General features: G+C 45.2%; 1 protein-coding gene across 1 annotated transcript; it reads left to right on the top strand.

Annotated features, from left to right (window-relative positions):
- Nucleotides 1–273: 273 nt before the first annotated feature.
- On the top strand, nt 274–11,200 carry LOC148899842 (uncharacterized). The gene is made up of 6 exons (XM_088994183.1): nt 274–613; nt 1,786–2,556; nt 4,270–4,647; nt 7,625–7,903; nt 8,043–9,206; nt 9,924–11,200. Exons 1-6 carry the CDS (start codon nt 436–438, stop codon nt 10,043–10,045), a joined length of 2,892 nt encoding a protein of 963 aa, XP_088850309.1. The 5' UTR covers nt 274–435; the 3' UTR covers nt 10,046–11,200.
- Nucleotides 11,201–15,762: the final 4,562 nt, after the last annotated feature.

Genomic DNA, 15,762 nt, shown 5'->3' on the forward strand with positions numbered 1-15,762 from the left:
TAAGCAACAAAAAAAAAAAACTGAGGAGCCATGCGAGAGCCAAAAACAACGGATCTTTTTTAGTGAGTCGAGCCGAGCCAAAAGAACCGGCTCTCTCTTCGTTTTTCACATCCGTAGTTATACGTGATTTTTTTGGTAGTTCATTTCTTCTTCTTTTCCTTTCGGCTTTCCCTTTCAATGGGTCGCCACAGCAAATCAGTGTCCTCTATCTTTAGAGGTTTGATCGAGCCGAGCCAAAAGAACAGGCAAAAATTCCCATCACTCGTTGTTACACTCCGGTCCGATAGGTGGCGCCCACACGCCGCTCAGCTGACCCTTCTGCGCACGCGCAACCTTTCAAGCTCAACAAGGAAGACGAACGTTAGCCTCGCTGTTCAAGTCCAAGCGACGACACGGAACAAATCGCGTCATTTGCAACCGTTTAGCGTCACCGAAATGTTGCGAGAGTTGGTGAGGGAGCGACTGATGGCGGCCGCCGACGAAATCTTCGATTTGTTCCAAAGCACCATCGCGTCGTACGAAGAGCAACTTCGTCGAGCGAGAGAAGAGAGCGAGCGACGCCGACGGCAACTGGAAGACTTTCGCAAGAATGCGGTCGGGATTCGAGGCGAAGGTCAGTCCGCGGCCGCCTTGGGGGAAGGGGGAAGGCGTAAAGGGTACTACTTCCAAACGGGTCGTCCCAGAAGCTCTCCCGGTTCGGTTCTCTTTGTTGACCGCGGTCAAAACACCTCAGGCCGACGCCGGAGCCTCAAGACTCGGAAAAGAGACGCCGAGTAGACTGTAGTGATGTGTCGTTCGCGAACGAGCCGGTTCCTAACAAGGAACCGGAAATGGGAGCCGACTTTTTACCCCTGATTTTCAGCCATTTTCAATTGTGGATGACAAAGGATTCAAACCCAAACAGGAATTTCCCCCATTGTTGGGCTATTAAAGACTTTCTGATTCTGAAAATACTTTCTCAAATCATATACAGTGATACCTTGGCTTACGAACTTAATTGGCTCCCACACAGAGTGTGTAAGGCGAAAAGTGTGTATCCCAAAAGTTAATTTCCCATAGAAAACCATTAAAATTAGAATAATCCGTTCCAATTTTATGCTTTCTAATTTTCTAAGCTTTAAAACTACATAAAATAAACCTTAGTTTATGTATCATAAATGTGCTATGATATTATAATGAAAGAAATAAACTGTACTGTATAATAAAGTGGTTTTATTGACCTTTGTGATGGTCGTTGATGCTTGATGGAATGGAGTGGCCGCTTTCATCAGCATGAAACACTTGATGAGGAACGTAGCCTTCTTCTTACACCATCTTGAGGAATGATCCCTTGTAGGTGCTTTCTATGCCATCATTTTACCTTGTTGATCATCAATTGTCTTCTGTTTAGCTGGGTTGATAGCTTTTTGTCAAGTGGACAGATGACTTGTGCGGCTTGTTTTTGGAGCCTGATTGATGGGTTATTTTAACCTTCCAGTCTGCACTCTGCTTTTGAACTGTATATATCTAACTCTATCCACTTTCTCACCATTCCACTTTTGTTTTTTTCACCTTTGTTTTTTTTGTTCTTTGCTATTATCTATCTATTAGCTGTCTAGCTATCTATTAGCTTGCTAGCTTTCTATCTTTTTGAGTAATTCCGAGTTGAGTGAACGCTGGCGCGTGTGGCTGCCGCTGCTCACCCACAGGAAAACTTATCCCGTGACTGTAAAGTGACCTTGAGAGTTTTTATAGGCACTGAGAAATGACATGTATCATTATTATTAATATTATTTCTTTGCTCAGATCCTGCAGATGTAAAGGACGACGATCCGCAGGTGACCCCCCTCAAAGAAGTCCCGAAAGAGGTCGTGGTGTGGCCAAAGCATCCCCGCGTGAAACAGGAAGCAGAAGAGGCAGACTGCGAGTGGCCAAAGCTTCCCCGCGTGAAACAGGAAGCAGAAGAATTTGCACTTCCTGCCTTCTACGCAAAGAGTGAAGACGAGCCATCGAAGAGTGAAGACGAGTCGTCATCGTCGTCGCCGCCGCCCGCAAGCGAAGGGGCCCACCTTCAAGGACCACCGGCGTACCCGCACCCGCTTTCAGCCGATGACCGACCTTCCGGAAAGTGGACTCTTGGCCGCAAGGAAACGTCGGAAACGTGCCAACGGGACTTTCCCTGCTCCGTTTGCGGGAAGGTTTTTGCGAAAAAAGCGGTTCTGATTCGACACTTGAGAACACACACGGGTGAAAAACCCTTCCACTGCTCCCTTTGCGGCAAAAGATTCACTCAAAAGACCAGCATGAACGTGCACATGAGGACCCACACCGGAGAAAAACCCTTTGGCTGCTCGTTTTGCGGCAAGGTCTTCAGTCAAAAGCCCAGCATGGTGACACACATGAGAATACACACGGGCGAGAAGCCCTTCACGTGTACCATTTGCGGCGAGAGTTATGCCCGCCGCTCATATTTGACGGCGCACATGCACACACACGCCACAGAGTGTCACGATTGCCAATTTCCCCCATGTGGGACGATTAAAGGACAACCGACACCTCAGGACAAGTCGCGTCCATAATTTGGAAAATGACTTTAAATAGCTAGATTTGACAGTTTAAGATTTGCGCTGAATATTCATGAAGTCTTGTTTTTGAGTTAATGACGATGCCTGACATGACGTCATGTCAGGAACACCCCTGACAGAGAAAGCGACACACAATGCATTTTGGGTACTTTTTTCGTGTGTTGATGGCGAACTTAGAAGGAAAACGACATAAATAATGCGATGGTGAATCGTGTGTCGCAGCCAATTGCGGCAACACACGAAGATATACATCGGAGTCCAGACGGCTCGAATTGATTCGGAAGGACTTCTTTTATCGATGTCAAACATGTATGCTTTCCTCTTCAGAACTATTTGAATCATATTCATAACTGGTTGTGTAATAAGAAAGCATCTTCTCTGAATCAGAACTCTATAAAGCCATTAATTTGATTGTGGAGCAAGGCAGTTTGTGAAGGAGTATCCTGGTGTGATGTCACAAACAAGTGGGCGGGACTTTCTGAATCTCACCAGTTCCGAGCAGATTTTATGGCAGTTTTGGGACACTTGAAGCCATTTTTTATTGGTGTTTTGCATTTGACTCAAAATATCAGCCTGCGTCTTTTGGCTATTTTAGATGCTATCAAACGTTTTTTCTGATGCTAGTTAGGAAACAAAAAAAAAAAAATGGTGTCTGTTGTCCTTTAAAGCTTTTCTGATTGTGAATTTATTGCAGTCATCCAATATGTGAAATGTACGTTAAGTGATCCTTCCAACTCGAAACGGGACGGCTTTGTTGTGTCAAACGGCGCAAGGACATCTTTGAATTTCCACAAGCGCAAGCAGCACGGACAGAAGAAGTCAATGGAAAATGCTTCCTGGCCGAATGCAGCGTTCTGGAAGCTTTTTTTCCGACGCTACTACACATTTGCTCGACTCCTAATGAAGTCGTCAACACCACTGCAAGTTTTCATAAAATACATTTACTTTAGAAGCACATTTTGAATTGTATTTTTTGACTTCAAGATGGCGCCGCAAGAGTAGCTGCCTTTCCAGCAGCTCCCATATTTTGTTTTTCTTTCCTTTCCTCTTGCTTTCATAACTTTGCTGCTGTGAAATGTCAATTTATCCCCTGCCAGATGAATAAAAGTATACCCAATCCAATTTCAGAAACTCAAGGACACTTGCACACGACACAATACACATCCCAAAACCATAAATAAATGACCATGAAATAGCTGATTAAACTAAACCGCGAAAGCACCATCAAAAAACAAAAATGCTATGAATAAAGGGTGTTGCCTTGCAAATTTTTGCATTATCTCTGCAAAAATTGTGACATCTCACAATCTATTTTTAATAACAGTAATACATTTAATTTCTAAGCGCCTTTCAAAACTTTTATTATTTCGGGTCATCATCCGGGTAAACGAAAACAAACAAAAGCGGAGCATTTTCACCCGTTTAAGAGTTTAACTTTAAAACTAGCGTGAAATACAAACACATTAAATCTGTTCTTGAACTTAAATGCGATTTCTGAATAAGCAAAAGACATTAGAAGCGAGTGGCGAACAAAAGAGGAACGTTTCATCAGTCATGCTGACCCGGAAGTACATCAATGCGAATTTAACAAAAAAAGATTGCAGGATTTCGTAATTTTGCCGAGGGAATGCAACGTTATTTTCCATGTCCCCTTTGGGACTCCGTAGTTTTCTGACCTCTTTAAGGGTATTGTAATGCCCCTCAGTGCAAATAATAAGCACCGGACGTTACATAATTTTTCTTAGCTCCTCCGCTGTCGTCAATACCGTTGCAAGATGGCGGCCGCTGTCGGAAAAGCGTGGCCGCCGCCGAAGAAGAAGACAGCCGGAAGTTGATTTGCCAGACCGATCGAGCGCTCCACCGGGCGCCCAACCGCCCACCAAAAAACATCGAAACAGATTGAAAATGTTGAAAGAGTTGGTGAGAGAACGGCTGCTTGCGGCCGCCGACGAAATCTTCGGACTGTTCCAAGCGACCGTGGCTTCGTACGAGGAGCAACTTTGTCGAGCGAGGGAGGAGAGCGAGCGACACAGACGGCAACTGGAGGCGGTTTGCAAGACCCAGATTGTGATACGCGTCGAAGGTTTGTCCGCCATACTTGGATTCGGCATTCGCGGCGCTCTATTCGGCGGGAAATGCGTTAAACGACACCGACGCTCTATTTTGTTGAAACGGAAGCCCACGGTCTTCTGGTTAGATTTTGGCCTATCCGCGCACAATCTCGGACCGCACGAGACGCCGAACACCCGAATTCGAATCGGAAGACGTCGATTCGCTGCACTTTAATTTGAACAGAAAAGCTAGCAAGACCGTTGACCGGCCGCAATCGGAAGTAGTGATGTGTCGTTCGCGAACGAGCCGGATCTCTGAAGTGAACGAAGAGAGCCGACTTTTTTTCGCCCCCGGTTAAAGCCGCACGTGATTGGTCGACATCCGTGGTAGAGGAGGGATTTTCTTTGAAGAATTACAGATACAAGCAGCAGTGAAGAGAAGGGGGTGGGGCAAGGGGTTATGGTAGACAGGTGGATAAATGTTATCACATTATGCTTTTATTATTATTCAATGATGATATTTTTTTCGGGTTGGTATGATATGATTATTAATATGAAAAGCAAATGAGTGACAGCTGATCTTCAGACCAGACTAACCACGGGGAAAGTCAAAGTTAGCTTCCACTAACTCTGTGCACATAGAAATCAAGCCATATTAATACAAATACAGTGAGACATTGGCTTGCCAACTTAATTGGTTCCCAGACAGAGTGTGTAAGGCGAAAAGTTTGTATCCCCCCCAAAAATTCCCGTAGGAAACCATTAAAATGAGAATAATCCGTTCCCAAGTCTCCATAAAACATAATTTTCAACTAAATAAGCCTTAAAACTACACACAACATACCTTATTCTATATATAATAAATGTGCTATTGTACTGTAATGAAAGAAATACACTGCACTGTATAATAAAGTCGTTTTATTTACATTTGTGATGGTCGCGAGCGGCGGCCCCGCCCCAGCTGTCAACTCGCACGTGACAATTTCTGCGTCATTAGTCACGTGAAAGCATCGACTAAATAACGCCTTTGTGTCAAGCTTTTAGGTGAAGGATGGTGGCAATGGTGGAAATGGAGAAAGTTACTCTCAGGGAAGTGACACACACCGTGAAAGATGTGTCAGGCTGAGATTCACATGACAGCCGCGGTGTGCACATGTGACGCCACAAACGCACATCTTGTTCGTGTTTCTCAATGATCTCCTTCTCCTCGACGGTGATTTTATTTTTTGTGTCTTCTCTGGCTGAACACGAGCCTGTGGTGGGTTTTTTTCGGTCCCATAATAATAAAATTATCTGCAAAAAGCTCCTCGGAGGCGATCGACGTGTGAATTCAGAGAGAGGGGCCGTGTAAAGTAGCGCCGGCTGGAGCGCTGTTCGGTCGTGTGCTTCCGCCGAAGATCCGAAGATCACTCCGCCAGATCCGAAGAGCACTCTGCCAGCCGTGGTGGGTGTGTATCGCGAAAAGTAGTGCATATTCCAAGGTTTAATTTTCATAAATTTGGCGTTCGTAAGCCGAAAAGTTCATAAGGTAAGGTGGTCGTAAGCCGAGGTCGCACTGTATTTGATATAGTGTGTTTTTACATGAGTAGTTCGTTTTTCACATAATTGTACATGATTTTCTGTAGTTAATTAATTTAAGCAACATAAAAACCGAGGAGCCAAAAGAGCCGGATCTTTTTAGTGAGCCGACTCTATGAAAGCAGCCGCAATTTCCATCACTACTATGGACATAATTTTACATGATTTTTGGTAGTTAATTAATTTAAGCAACAAAAAAACAAACAAACAAACTGAGGAGCCATTTGGAAGCCATGAGAGTCGGATTTTTTAGTGAGCCGAACCAAAAGTCAAAGTCAGCTTTATTGTCAAATATGCTAATATGTATGACATACAGCACAGATGAAATGACTGTCCTCTCGGACCCAGCATGCAAGACACTTAGAATGACTTTAACAAACATAATAAACATGAAAACGGCAATTTGCCGGGAGAGGGGAGCCGCTGCGAAATAACAAATATGACAACACAAAGACAAACAGTCATTCGTTCTTCAGGACTTGCTGTACCCTCTTTGTGATGACATGAAGCAGTTCTAGTTGAAAGAGGAGAGGATCAAAGCATCCATGTCAGCAGTGGATCAGGGACGTACGTCATGGTGGAATTTGTACGTCTACTACAAGCTAAATGTTGAAAGCAAACACGAAGCTGTAGCATCCATTGACGAAAAGACACTGTCTCACATCTCCTGTCCGACATAAATCCGCTTCAATTCCAAGCCGCGACAGTTCCACATACGCATCGACGCTCTGCGCTGACGCTGCTTTCTTCTTATCGCGGGTTCCTCAAGCCACGCATCCATCCAACCGCAGACTGTCCAACAGCACTGACCTTTCCACTGAACAAAGCGGGGCTGTGAAGATGCTGCCCATGACAGGCGCAAAAAAGCACAATGGCCCCTTTGGTGTCCAGCGATGACAGTCAAATGGCTCCGACATTCCTCCCATTCAAACACAGTACTGGCACATTCATGCTGCCGAACGGCGCAACCGCTCAGCACAGTCTCCTCCTTGTTGATTGTCGTGGTCAAAAATGCTGAAAAACAATCTGTATCCGTTCCACGTGACGCACAACAACATAAAGTGACAAAAGAAAACACAATAACAAGACAAAAACAACCAAAAAGCAAGGCTCGTGAGAGCACTTGCTGATGGCTGCCTATTCAGGCGCCAAAAGAAAAGAGCCGTAATTCCAATCACTAATCGGAAAACGTCGATTCGTTGCACTTTCATTTGAACGGTCAAAGAACAGTACTGGCCGGCCGCCATCTTAGATTTAGCTTTCAGCCAATGAAACGGCGCTTTGGCGTCACGTGGCAGTGACTTCCTCTCGCGCCGTGGTCTTGGAAAAATGTTTCTTTTGCAGTTCAGAGGAAAATGTCGCACTCTGGCTCCTTTTGCCCTTCTATGATTTTCGAACTGTGTGAATGACGTCCTGCTTGTGTCCCTGCAGATGTCAATCAGCTAATCGGTCGTCAAGAAAAAGGTCCTGATATAAAATCGGGAAGCTCCGCTTTGGAGTACCCACAAGCCCCCCACGTTAAAAAGGAAGAGGAGGAGGAGGAGGAGGCCGATGTCAGCAGTTTGCCGCAAGATGGCGTCTCCGAGGAGAGTGTCGACGACCGACTTCCACCACTCGAGTGGTCAAAGCTTCCGAGTGAAGATCGCCGCTGGACGCCCACCTCGGGGCTTCACACAGAAGAAGCTTTGGGGAGCGCCGGCGATTGTGAAGGTAATGACATGTAGTCAAAAAATATGGCGGCTGTGACGTCGCAGGCGCAAAAAAACGTCTCCAGCAGCTCAATTCTTGGCACGTTTTACGATCAAACCAAAAACAAATCATCAGATTTTTTGTGTATTTAAATCTTTAGAGAAGGAGGAAAAGGCCGATGTGAGCACGTCGGTCCCGACCGGCGCCCGCCCGAAAAGCAAAGCGGGTGAAGACGAAGCGCCCGAATGCTCTGATTGGTCGCCGGCAGACGACCTTCTGGCGCCGATCTCGGACAACGACGACACCGACAGGCAAGGCGAGGACGAAACGTGCCCGGGATCTCCGAAAATGATCCCCGGCAAGAAAAGTTCCCGCAAACCCCAAAAGCGTCCCGCCCCCAATAAGCGTTTCTGCTGCTCCCGTTGCGGTAAAAAGTTTCCTTGCAATTCCCACTTGATGAGACACATGAGAAGCCACACGGGAGAAAAACCCTTTTGTTGCTCGGTTTGCGGTAAAAAGTTTCCTTGCAATTTCCACTTGATAAGACACGTGAAAACCCACACGGGAGAAAAACCCTTTTGCTGCTCGGTTTGCGGTCAAAAGTTCCCTTCCTATTCCAAATTGATGAGACACATGAAAAGCCACACGGGAGAAAAACTTCTTTGCTGCTCGGTTTGCGGTAAAAAGTTCATTTACAATTCCGACTTGATAAGACACGTGAGAAGCCACACGGGAGAAAAACCCTTTTGTTGCTCGGTTTGCGGTCAAAAGTTCCCTTGCAATTTCCACTTGGTAAGACACGAGAAAACCCACACGGGAGAAAACCACTTTTGTTGCTCGGTTTGCGGTAAAAAGTTCCCTTCCTATTCCAAATTGATGAGACACATGAAAAGCCACACGGGAGAAAAACCCTTTTGCTGCTCGGTTTGCGATAAGAGGTTCAGTTACAAATCCGACTTGAGAAGACACATGAAAACCCACACTGGAGAAAACCACTTTTGTTGCTCGGTTTGCGGTAAGAGGTTCCCTTGCAATTCGCACTTGATGAGACACATGCAAAGCCACACGGGAGAAAAACCCTTTTGCTGCTCGGTTTGCGGCAAGGCCTTTTCTCGGAAGGGAAACATGATGGTCCACATGAGGAGGCACAGCGGAGAAAAACCCTTCGGATGCTCCACTTGTGGCGAGACCTTCGCCGATAAGGGAATGCTGGTCAGGCACGTGAGGACGCACACCGGAGAAAAGCCCTTCACCTGCCGAGTGTGCGGCAAAAGCCTCGCCCGGAAGTCCAATTTGGATTCGCACGTCCGCACGCACCACGCCGGCAAGTAAACCGCACGCAGCGACCGGCGCTCGGCGATCCCTCGAATGGAGTGTCTGATTGTTATTATTATTATTATTATTATTAATAATAATAATAATGATAATACATTTCATTTATAAGCGTCTTTCAAGACTCTCAAGGTCACTTTACAGTCACAAGATAAGTTTTTCTGTGGGTGATCAGCGGCAGCCACACGCACCGGCGTTCTCTCAACCCGGAAGTAACTCAAATGGATTGAAAGCGAGCTAGTCAGCTAATAGATAGATAATAGCTAGCAAGCAAGCCAGCCAGATAGCTAATAGATAGCCAGCTAGATAGCTAGCCAGATAGCTAATCGACACCTTCTGGCTAGCCATCTTTCAAAACTCAAGGACACTTTACAATCACAGGATAGGTTTTTCTTTGGATGAGCAGCGGCAGTTGACCAAGAAATAATCTTTTTTTTTAGATTTGTCACCATATACAATTTGTTTCAGTTGCAAATTGCCATTTTTAGAAAATCGAGGGCCTCATTTGGTCAATTACAGTGTTTTTTAACTTTATGTAACTTCCGGGTTGGGTGAACGCTAGCGCGTGTGGCTGCCGCTGCTTACCCGCAGAAGAAATATCCTATGACTGTAAAGTGACCTTGACAGTTTAGAAAGGCGCTTAAGTCGAAATAAAATTGATTATTCTTAATGTTATTATTAATGTTATTGCTTTGCTCACGTCCTGCAGATGTCAAGGACGCCGATCCGCAGGCGACCCCCCTCAAAGAAGTCCCGAAAGAGGTCGTGGAGTGGCCAAAGCCTCCCCACGTGAAAGAGGAAGCTGAAGAGGCAGACTGCGAGTGTCCTTGAAAGTTTTGAAAGGGGCTTAGAAATGAAATGGATTATTATTAGTATTATTATTAGTAGTAGTAGTAGTAGTATACTGTGGCGACCCTTTGAAAAGAAGATTATAATTAATATTAATATTCATATTAATATGCTGTTCCTAATTGACCTCTAGATGGCAGCACTTAGCATACAGAGGTAACAGTGCTACTGCTCAATGGATTCATTCTACATGCTTGCCAGACATGATTGATTTTATGACGGAGGCTGTGGGCCGGAAGAAAATTGACCACGGGCCGCATTTGGCCCCCAGGCCGGACTTTAGTCTTGTTTGATGTAATAATACAGTAAAGTCTCGTTATATCGATATCGGCTATATCGACAGTCCCGTTTATTACGATACTATTTCTATGCATGCAAGGAGAAAATTACATGCGCGCGGGGTCGGATATATCGATAGTCCCGGTTATATCGATATTTTTCGGACTCCCGAGAATATCGATATAACGAGACTACTGTAATAATAATAATCACAATCATAATCACAACAACAGTAGTAGTAGTAGTACTAGTTGTAGTAGTAGTAATAATACATTTGATTTATAAGCGCGTTTCAAAACTCTCAAGGTCACTTTTGTCATGCAAGAAACGAAATGAGTGGAAATTTCGTAAGTAATCTCGTCAAAGCATACCTGCCAAGTACAGTGATGACTCGGCTCACAAACTTAATTGGTTCCCAGAAAGTGTGCGTAAGGCGAAAAGTTTGTCTGCTAAACATTTATTTCCCATAAGAAACCATTCATATGAGAATAGTCTGTTCCCAGGTGCCCATAAAACATCATTTTCTACGAAATAATAATGATACATTTAATTTACAAGCGCCTTTCTGAACACCCACGGACACTTTACAACAAAGACAATACACAAAACAGTAAAATCATGCATATGCAATAAATAATAAAACAGCATAATAAATTAGACCATGTAAGCAAGTTTAAAGAGGTGGGTTTTCAGGTGAGATTTGAAAGTAGGAAGGGAGGCAATGTTACGGGTGTTGGGTGGAAGTGCGTTCCAGAGTTTGGGAGCGGAGCGGCTGAAAGCTCTGCACCCCATCGTGGTGAGACGGGCAGAGGGCATATAGAGGTGGAGGGAGGAAGAGGATCTGAGGGCCCGAGTAGGAACGGAGATTTGAATTGGGTCAGACAGATGGGGGGGGGGGCAAGGTTATGGATGGCTTTAAATGTAAACAGAAGTATCTTGAATTCAATACGGACTTTAACAGGGAGCCAGTGGAGCTGTTGGAGGACAGGAGTGATGTGGTGAAAGGAGGGGGTTCTAGTGATGATCCGGGCTGAGGAATTTTGGACTAGTTGGAGTTTATGGAGACATTTTTGATTGACCCCGAAAAGAAGTGAATTACAATAATCGATACGGGAGGCGACGAGACTGTGGACGAGGATAGCAGTGGTGTGAGGGGTGAGAGAGGGACAGAGACGATTGATTTTACGGAGGTGGAAATATGCAGACCGGGTTATGTTATTTATGTGGGAGTGAAAAGATAGTGTGCTATCGAGGATGACACCCAGGCTCTTGACCTGAAGGGCGGGGGACACGGTGGAACTGTCAGTGGTGAGAGAGAAACTGTTAGCTTTGTGAAGGGTGGATTTTGTATCGACAAGGAGAAGTTCCGTTTTTTCGCTGTTTAGTTTGAGAAAGTTATGAGAAAACCAGGATTTAATTTCTGAGAGGCAAAGTGTAAGGGATGTAGGTGGAAGAGAGGCGTCGGGTTTACTGGAGAGGTAGAGCTGGGTGTCATCCGCGAAGCAGTGAAAATGAATGCCAAAATTGCGGAAGATATCACCAAGGGGAAGAAGGTATATAATAAAGAGAAGGGGCCCCAGGACAGAACCTTGGGGCACACCAGAAGACACAGGGGAGGACCGTGAAGTGAATGAGGTAATTTGGATAAACTGTGAGCGGCCAGTGAGGTAGGAGTGAAACCAACTGAGTGGGGTGTGTGTCACGCCTAGAGTGGAGAGTCGGTTCAGCAGGATGGGGTGAGAAATGGTGTCAAAGGCCGCAGATAGATCAAGAAGGATGAGAATAGAGAGGGAGCCGGTATCTGCTGCTATGAGAAGGTCGTTAGTGATTTTTATCAGAATCAGAATCATCTTTATTGCCAAGTATGTAGAACACACAAGGAATTTGTTTCCGGTAGAACACGCTGCACTAGTATCGTCGTCAAAAAAAACTGCTAAGTGGCACTATACAGTTAAATTTGGGCTACTGTTGAAGAGTTCAAAGAGTTAATGGCTTGGGGGAAGAAGCTGTTTAAATGTCTGCTGGATTTGGTGCGCATGGATCGGTAGCGCCTGCCTGAGGGGAGTAGCTGGAAAAGGTGGTGGGCAGGGTTCGGAGGGTCCAATATGATTTTCCGCACCCTAGTTTGGATTCTTGCAATGTGCAAGTCCTCGAGAGTGGCTAGGGCGGTGCCAATGATTTTTTCCGCCGTCCTAACTGTCCGTTGAAGTCGGATTTTGTCCATTTTTGTGGCGGCCCCGAACCAAACGGTGATGGAAGAACACAGGATGGATTCGATGACAGCCGTGTAGAAATGTTGCAGCACCTCCTGTGGCAGGCCATGCTTCTTTAGCAGCCTCAGGAAGTACATTCCCTTTTGGGCATTTTTCAGGATAGAGTTGGTGTTGACCTCCCACTTCATGTCCTGGGACACTGTGATTCCCAGGAACTTGAAGGTCTCAACGAAGAAGGCTATGAAGGCTGATTCAGTGCTGTGGCGGGGACGGAAACCAGACTGGAATTGTTCGTAGAGGTTATTGTGAGTGAGGTGAGAGTGGAGCTGAGAGGCGACGTTTTTTTCGAGAATTTTAGCGATAAATGAAAGATGCGAAATTGGACGTAGGTTATTGAAATCATTGGGATCTGAACCAAGTTTTTTCAGGATTGGCGTTACAGCTGCGGTTTTGAGAGGGATAGGAACAATTCCAGTGGATAATGAGGAGTGAGTAAGAGCTGAAATAAAACGGAGGAGAGGGGGTAGACAAGATTTGATGAGGATAGTCGGGAGAGGGTGAAGCTGACAGGTGGAGCTGAGAGAGATAGGGGGTTGAATGATTTTGTTGTACAGGGAAAAGAGAGTCCGTGCATTCCCAGTGTTGGCGTCAATCAGTCCAGAATAGTATTGTGATTTTGCGCGTGTGATAGAGTCCTTGTAATGGGTGAGGTGAGCTGTGTACATGTCCTTGTGGGTGGTGAGGCCGGTCTTCCTGTAAAGTCTTTCTAGTTGCCGAGTTTTCGCCTTGGTGGAGCGGAGGTCGGCGGTGAACCAAGGGGCGGATCGGGTGAATTGGACTGACCGGGACTTGACAGGAGCAAGGGCGATTAGCATGTTTGCAAGGTCCGTGTTGTACCGGGAGACAAGTTCATCGGGGGGGAGTTGTAGTCCGGATTGAGGGTGGCAGCCATTGCAGTGAGGGAAACAGTGTCGATGTGTTTGACGTTCCGATAAGTGATGATGCGGGGTGGCTTGGGGAGAGAGAGTGTGATGGGAACGTTAAATGAGACAAGGAAATGGTCCGTTACAGGTAGTTCATTTGCTGTGCAGTTGGCGGGGGTAAAACCACAGCAGCATATCAATCAGAATCAGAATCGGAATCATCTTTATTGCCAAGTATGTAGAACACACAAGGAATTTGTTTCCGGTAGAACACGCAGCACTAGTATCGTGTCCACTAATATCAAGTCCAGGGAATGCCCTTTTATATGCGTGGGGAAATCAGAGAATTGATGCAAGCCAAAACTCTCCAGTGAGGAAATGAAGTCTTTGGTGAGGGGATGGGTGGAATTGTCAATGTGTATGTTGAAGTCCCCCAGGATACTAATATTTGGTGACAGAGTGGAGAGGTGTGTGAGGACGGCTGAGAAGTCTTTTAAAAAGTCACGATGTGGTTTCGGGGGACGATATACAGTGGCTATAAGCCTTAAAACTACTCAAAATCGACCTTATTTCATGTATAATAAATGTGCTATTGGATTCTAATTAAATAAATATCCTCATACTGTATAATCAAGTCGTTTTATTGACCTTTGTGATGGTCGTTGATGTCGCTGCCTCTTGATGACATCTGAGTGAAGTTGCTGTGCTTTCTGGGCGATCATACCCTCACTCACACTGTCCCCTGCTAGCTGCTTTTCGTCCATCCAAATCAACAGAAGTTTGTCAACCTCTTCTATTGCCTGAGACCGTTACTGAGACGACACAGAAACACCCTTAATAGCTTCCTAGTTATGAAAGATGGTAGCAATGGTCGACTGCGAACGCTTTAGGTCACGAAAACATATAATCATGCTGTTAGATGCTTAGTCAACACTTGTGACTCAATACACAATTGAAGCACAGACAACCTGGGGTCAATCGGGTCAACAGACACAGCAAGTTAAACTGTCAGCTTCACAGAATTTAGAACTTGGGAAACTCTTAATCACCGAAGTTATTTACGACTTGAACATCCTGCACAGGAAGAGCTCATTAGCCAGGTTACAAATTTATCAGTTCATCCAAGAGTCAATGTTTTACAGCTGTTGGTGCTCAGAACGTCCAGAGGCGTGGTATTATAATCAAGAAAACTATGTTTTACTAATGCATCACTTTAATTTGCATGTCCTCTCAATAAATAGCTTGGCAGAGGGCCGCAGAATTCAGACGTGTGTCATGGATGACTATGTTTCCTGCCAGAAGTAAGGACAATCTTTCTGGTTCCGAGTCTCTGTCCACAGTGTCTGACAGTCATATCTCTGACACTCACTCTTAAGTTTAGTGCTTGAGCGCCACACGGTGGCTGTTAGGAAAAAAATAAATAAATTGGCCGCATCGTTGAAAGATTGTGACAAAAGTCGCGGCTTATAGTCCGGAAGTTACGGTGGTTTTCGTCACCCCCTTTCTTTGAGTGCGCATGTGGTTTGTTATCGAGTGGAGTACTTTTGCTATTACGGGACCAAAAAGACCCCACTACAGGCTAGCATTAATTCGAAGAAGACATGAAAGAAAATTAAGATCAAGCAGAAGAAGATCATTAAGAAACACAAACGAGGTGTGCGTTTGTGTGACTTAGTCTCCCAGTACGCTAAGTTGACCATTGCTACGTGTGGCAAAGGGTGTTCCTGTGTTGTCTAAGCAACGGTCTCAGGCAATTGAAGATGTTGAAAAACTTCTGTTGATTTGGATTAACGAAAAGCAGCTAGCAGGGGATAGTGTGAGTGAGGGTATTATTGCCAAGAAAGCAAGGCAACTTCACTTGGTCACCAAAATTGACGTGAACATTTTTACAATTGTCAACGTCAACTGATGCTCCAGCTTCGTGTTTGCTTTCAACATTTAGCTTGTAGTAGAAATGCACATTCCACCATGACGTCCATGATCCACTGCTGAAAAGGACGCTTTGAGCCTCTCCTTCTTCATCTAGAACTGCTTCATGTCACAAAGAGGGTACAGCAAGTGCTGAAGAATGAATGACTCTGTGTCTTTGTGTTGTCATATTCTTTGTTATTTAGGTTATTTTTTCTTTCTTTCCTTTCATAACTTTGCTGCTGTGTTACTTCCGGGGAGAGTGAACGCTGGCGCGAATGGCTGCCGCTGCTCACCTGTACACAAAAAAAAAATCATGTGACTGTAAAGTGTCCTTGAGAGTTTTGGAAGGCGCTTAGAAATGAAATGGATTATT

The sequence above is a fragment of the Hippocampus bargibanti genome, linkage group LG04 (genome assembly GCF_051943395.1).
Source record: "Hippocampus bargibanti isolate YZ-2025 linkage group LG04, ASM5194339v1, whole genome shotgun sequence".
Taxonomy (NCBI): Eukaryota; Metazoa; Chordata; class Actinopteri; order Syngnathiformes; family Syngnathidae; genus Hippocampus; species Hippocampus bargibanti.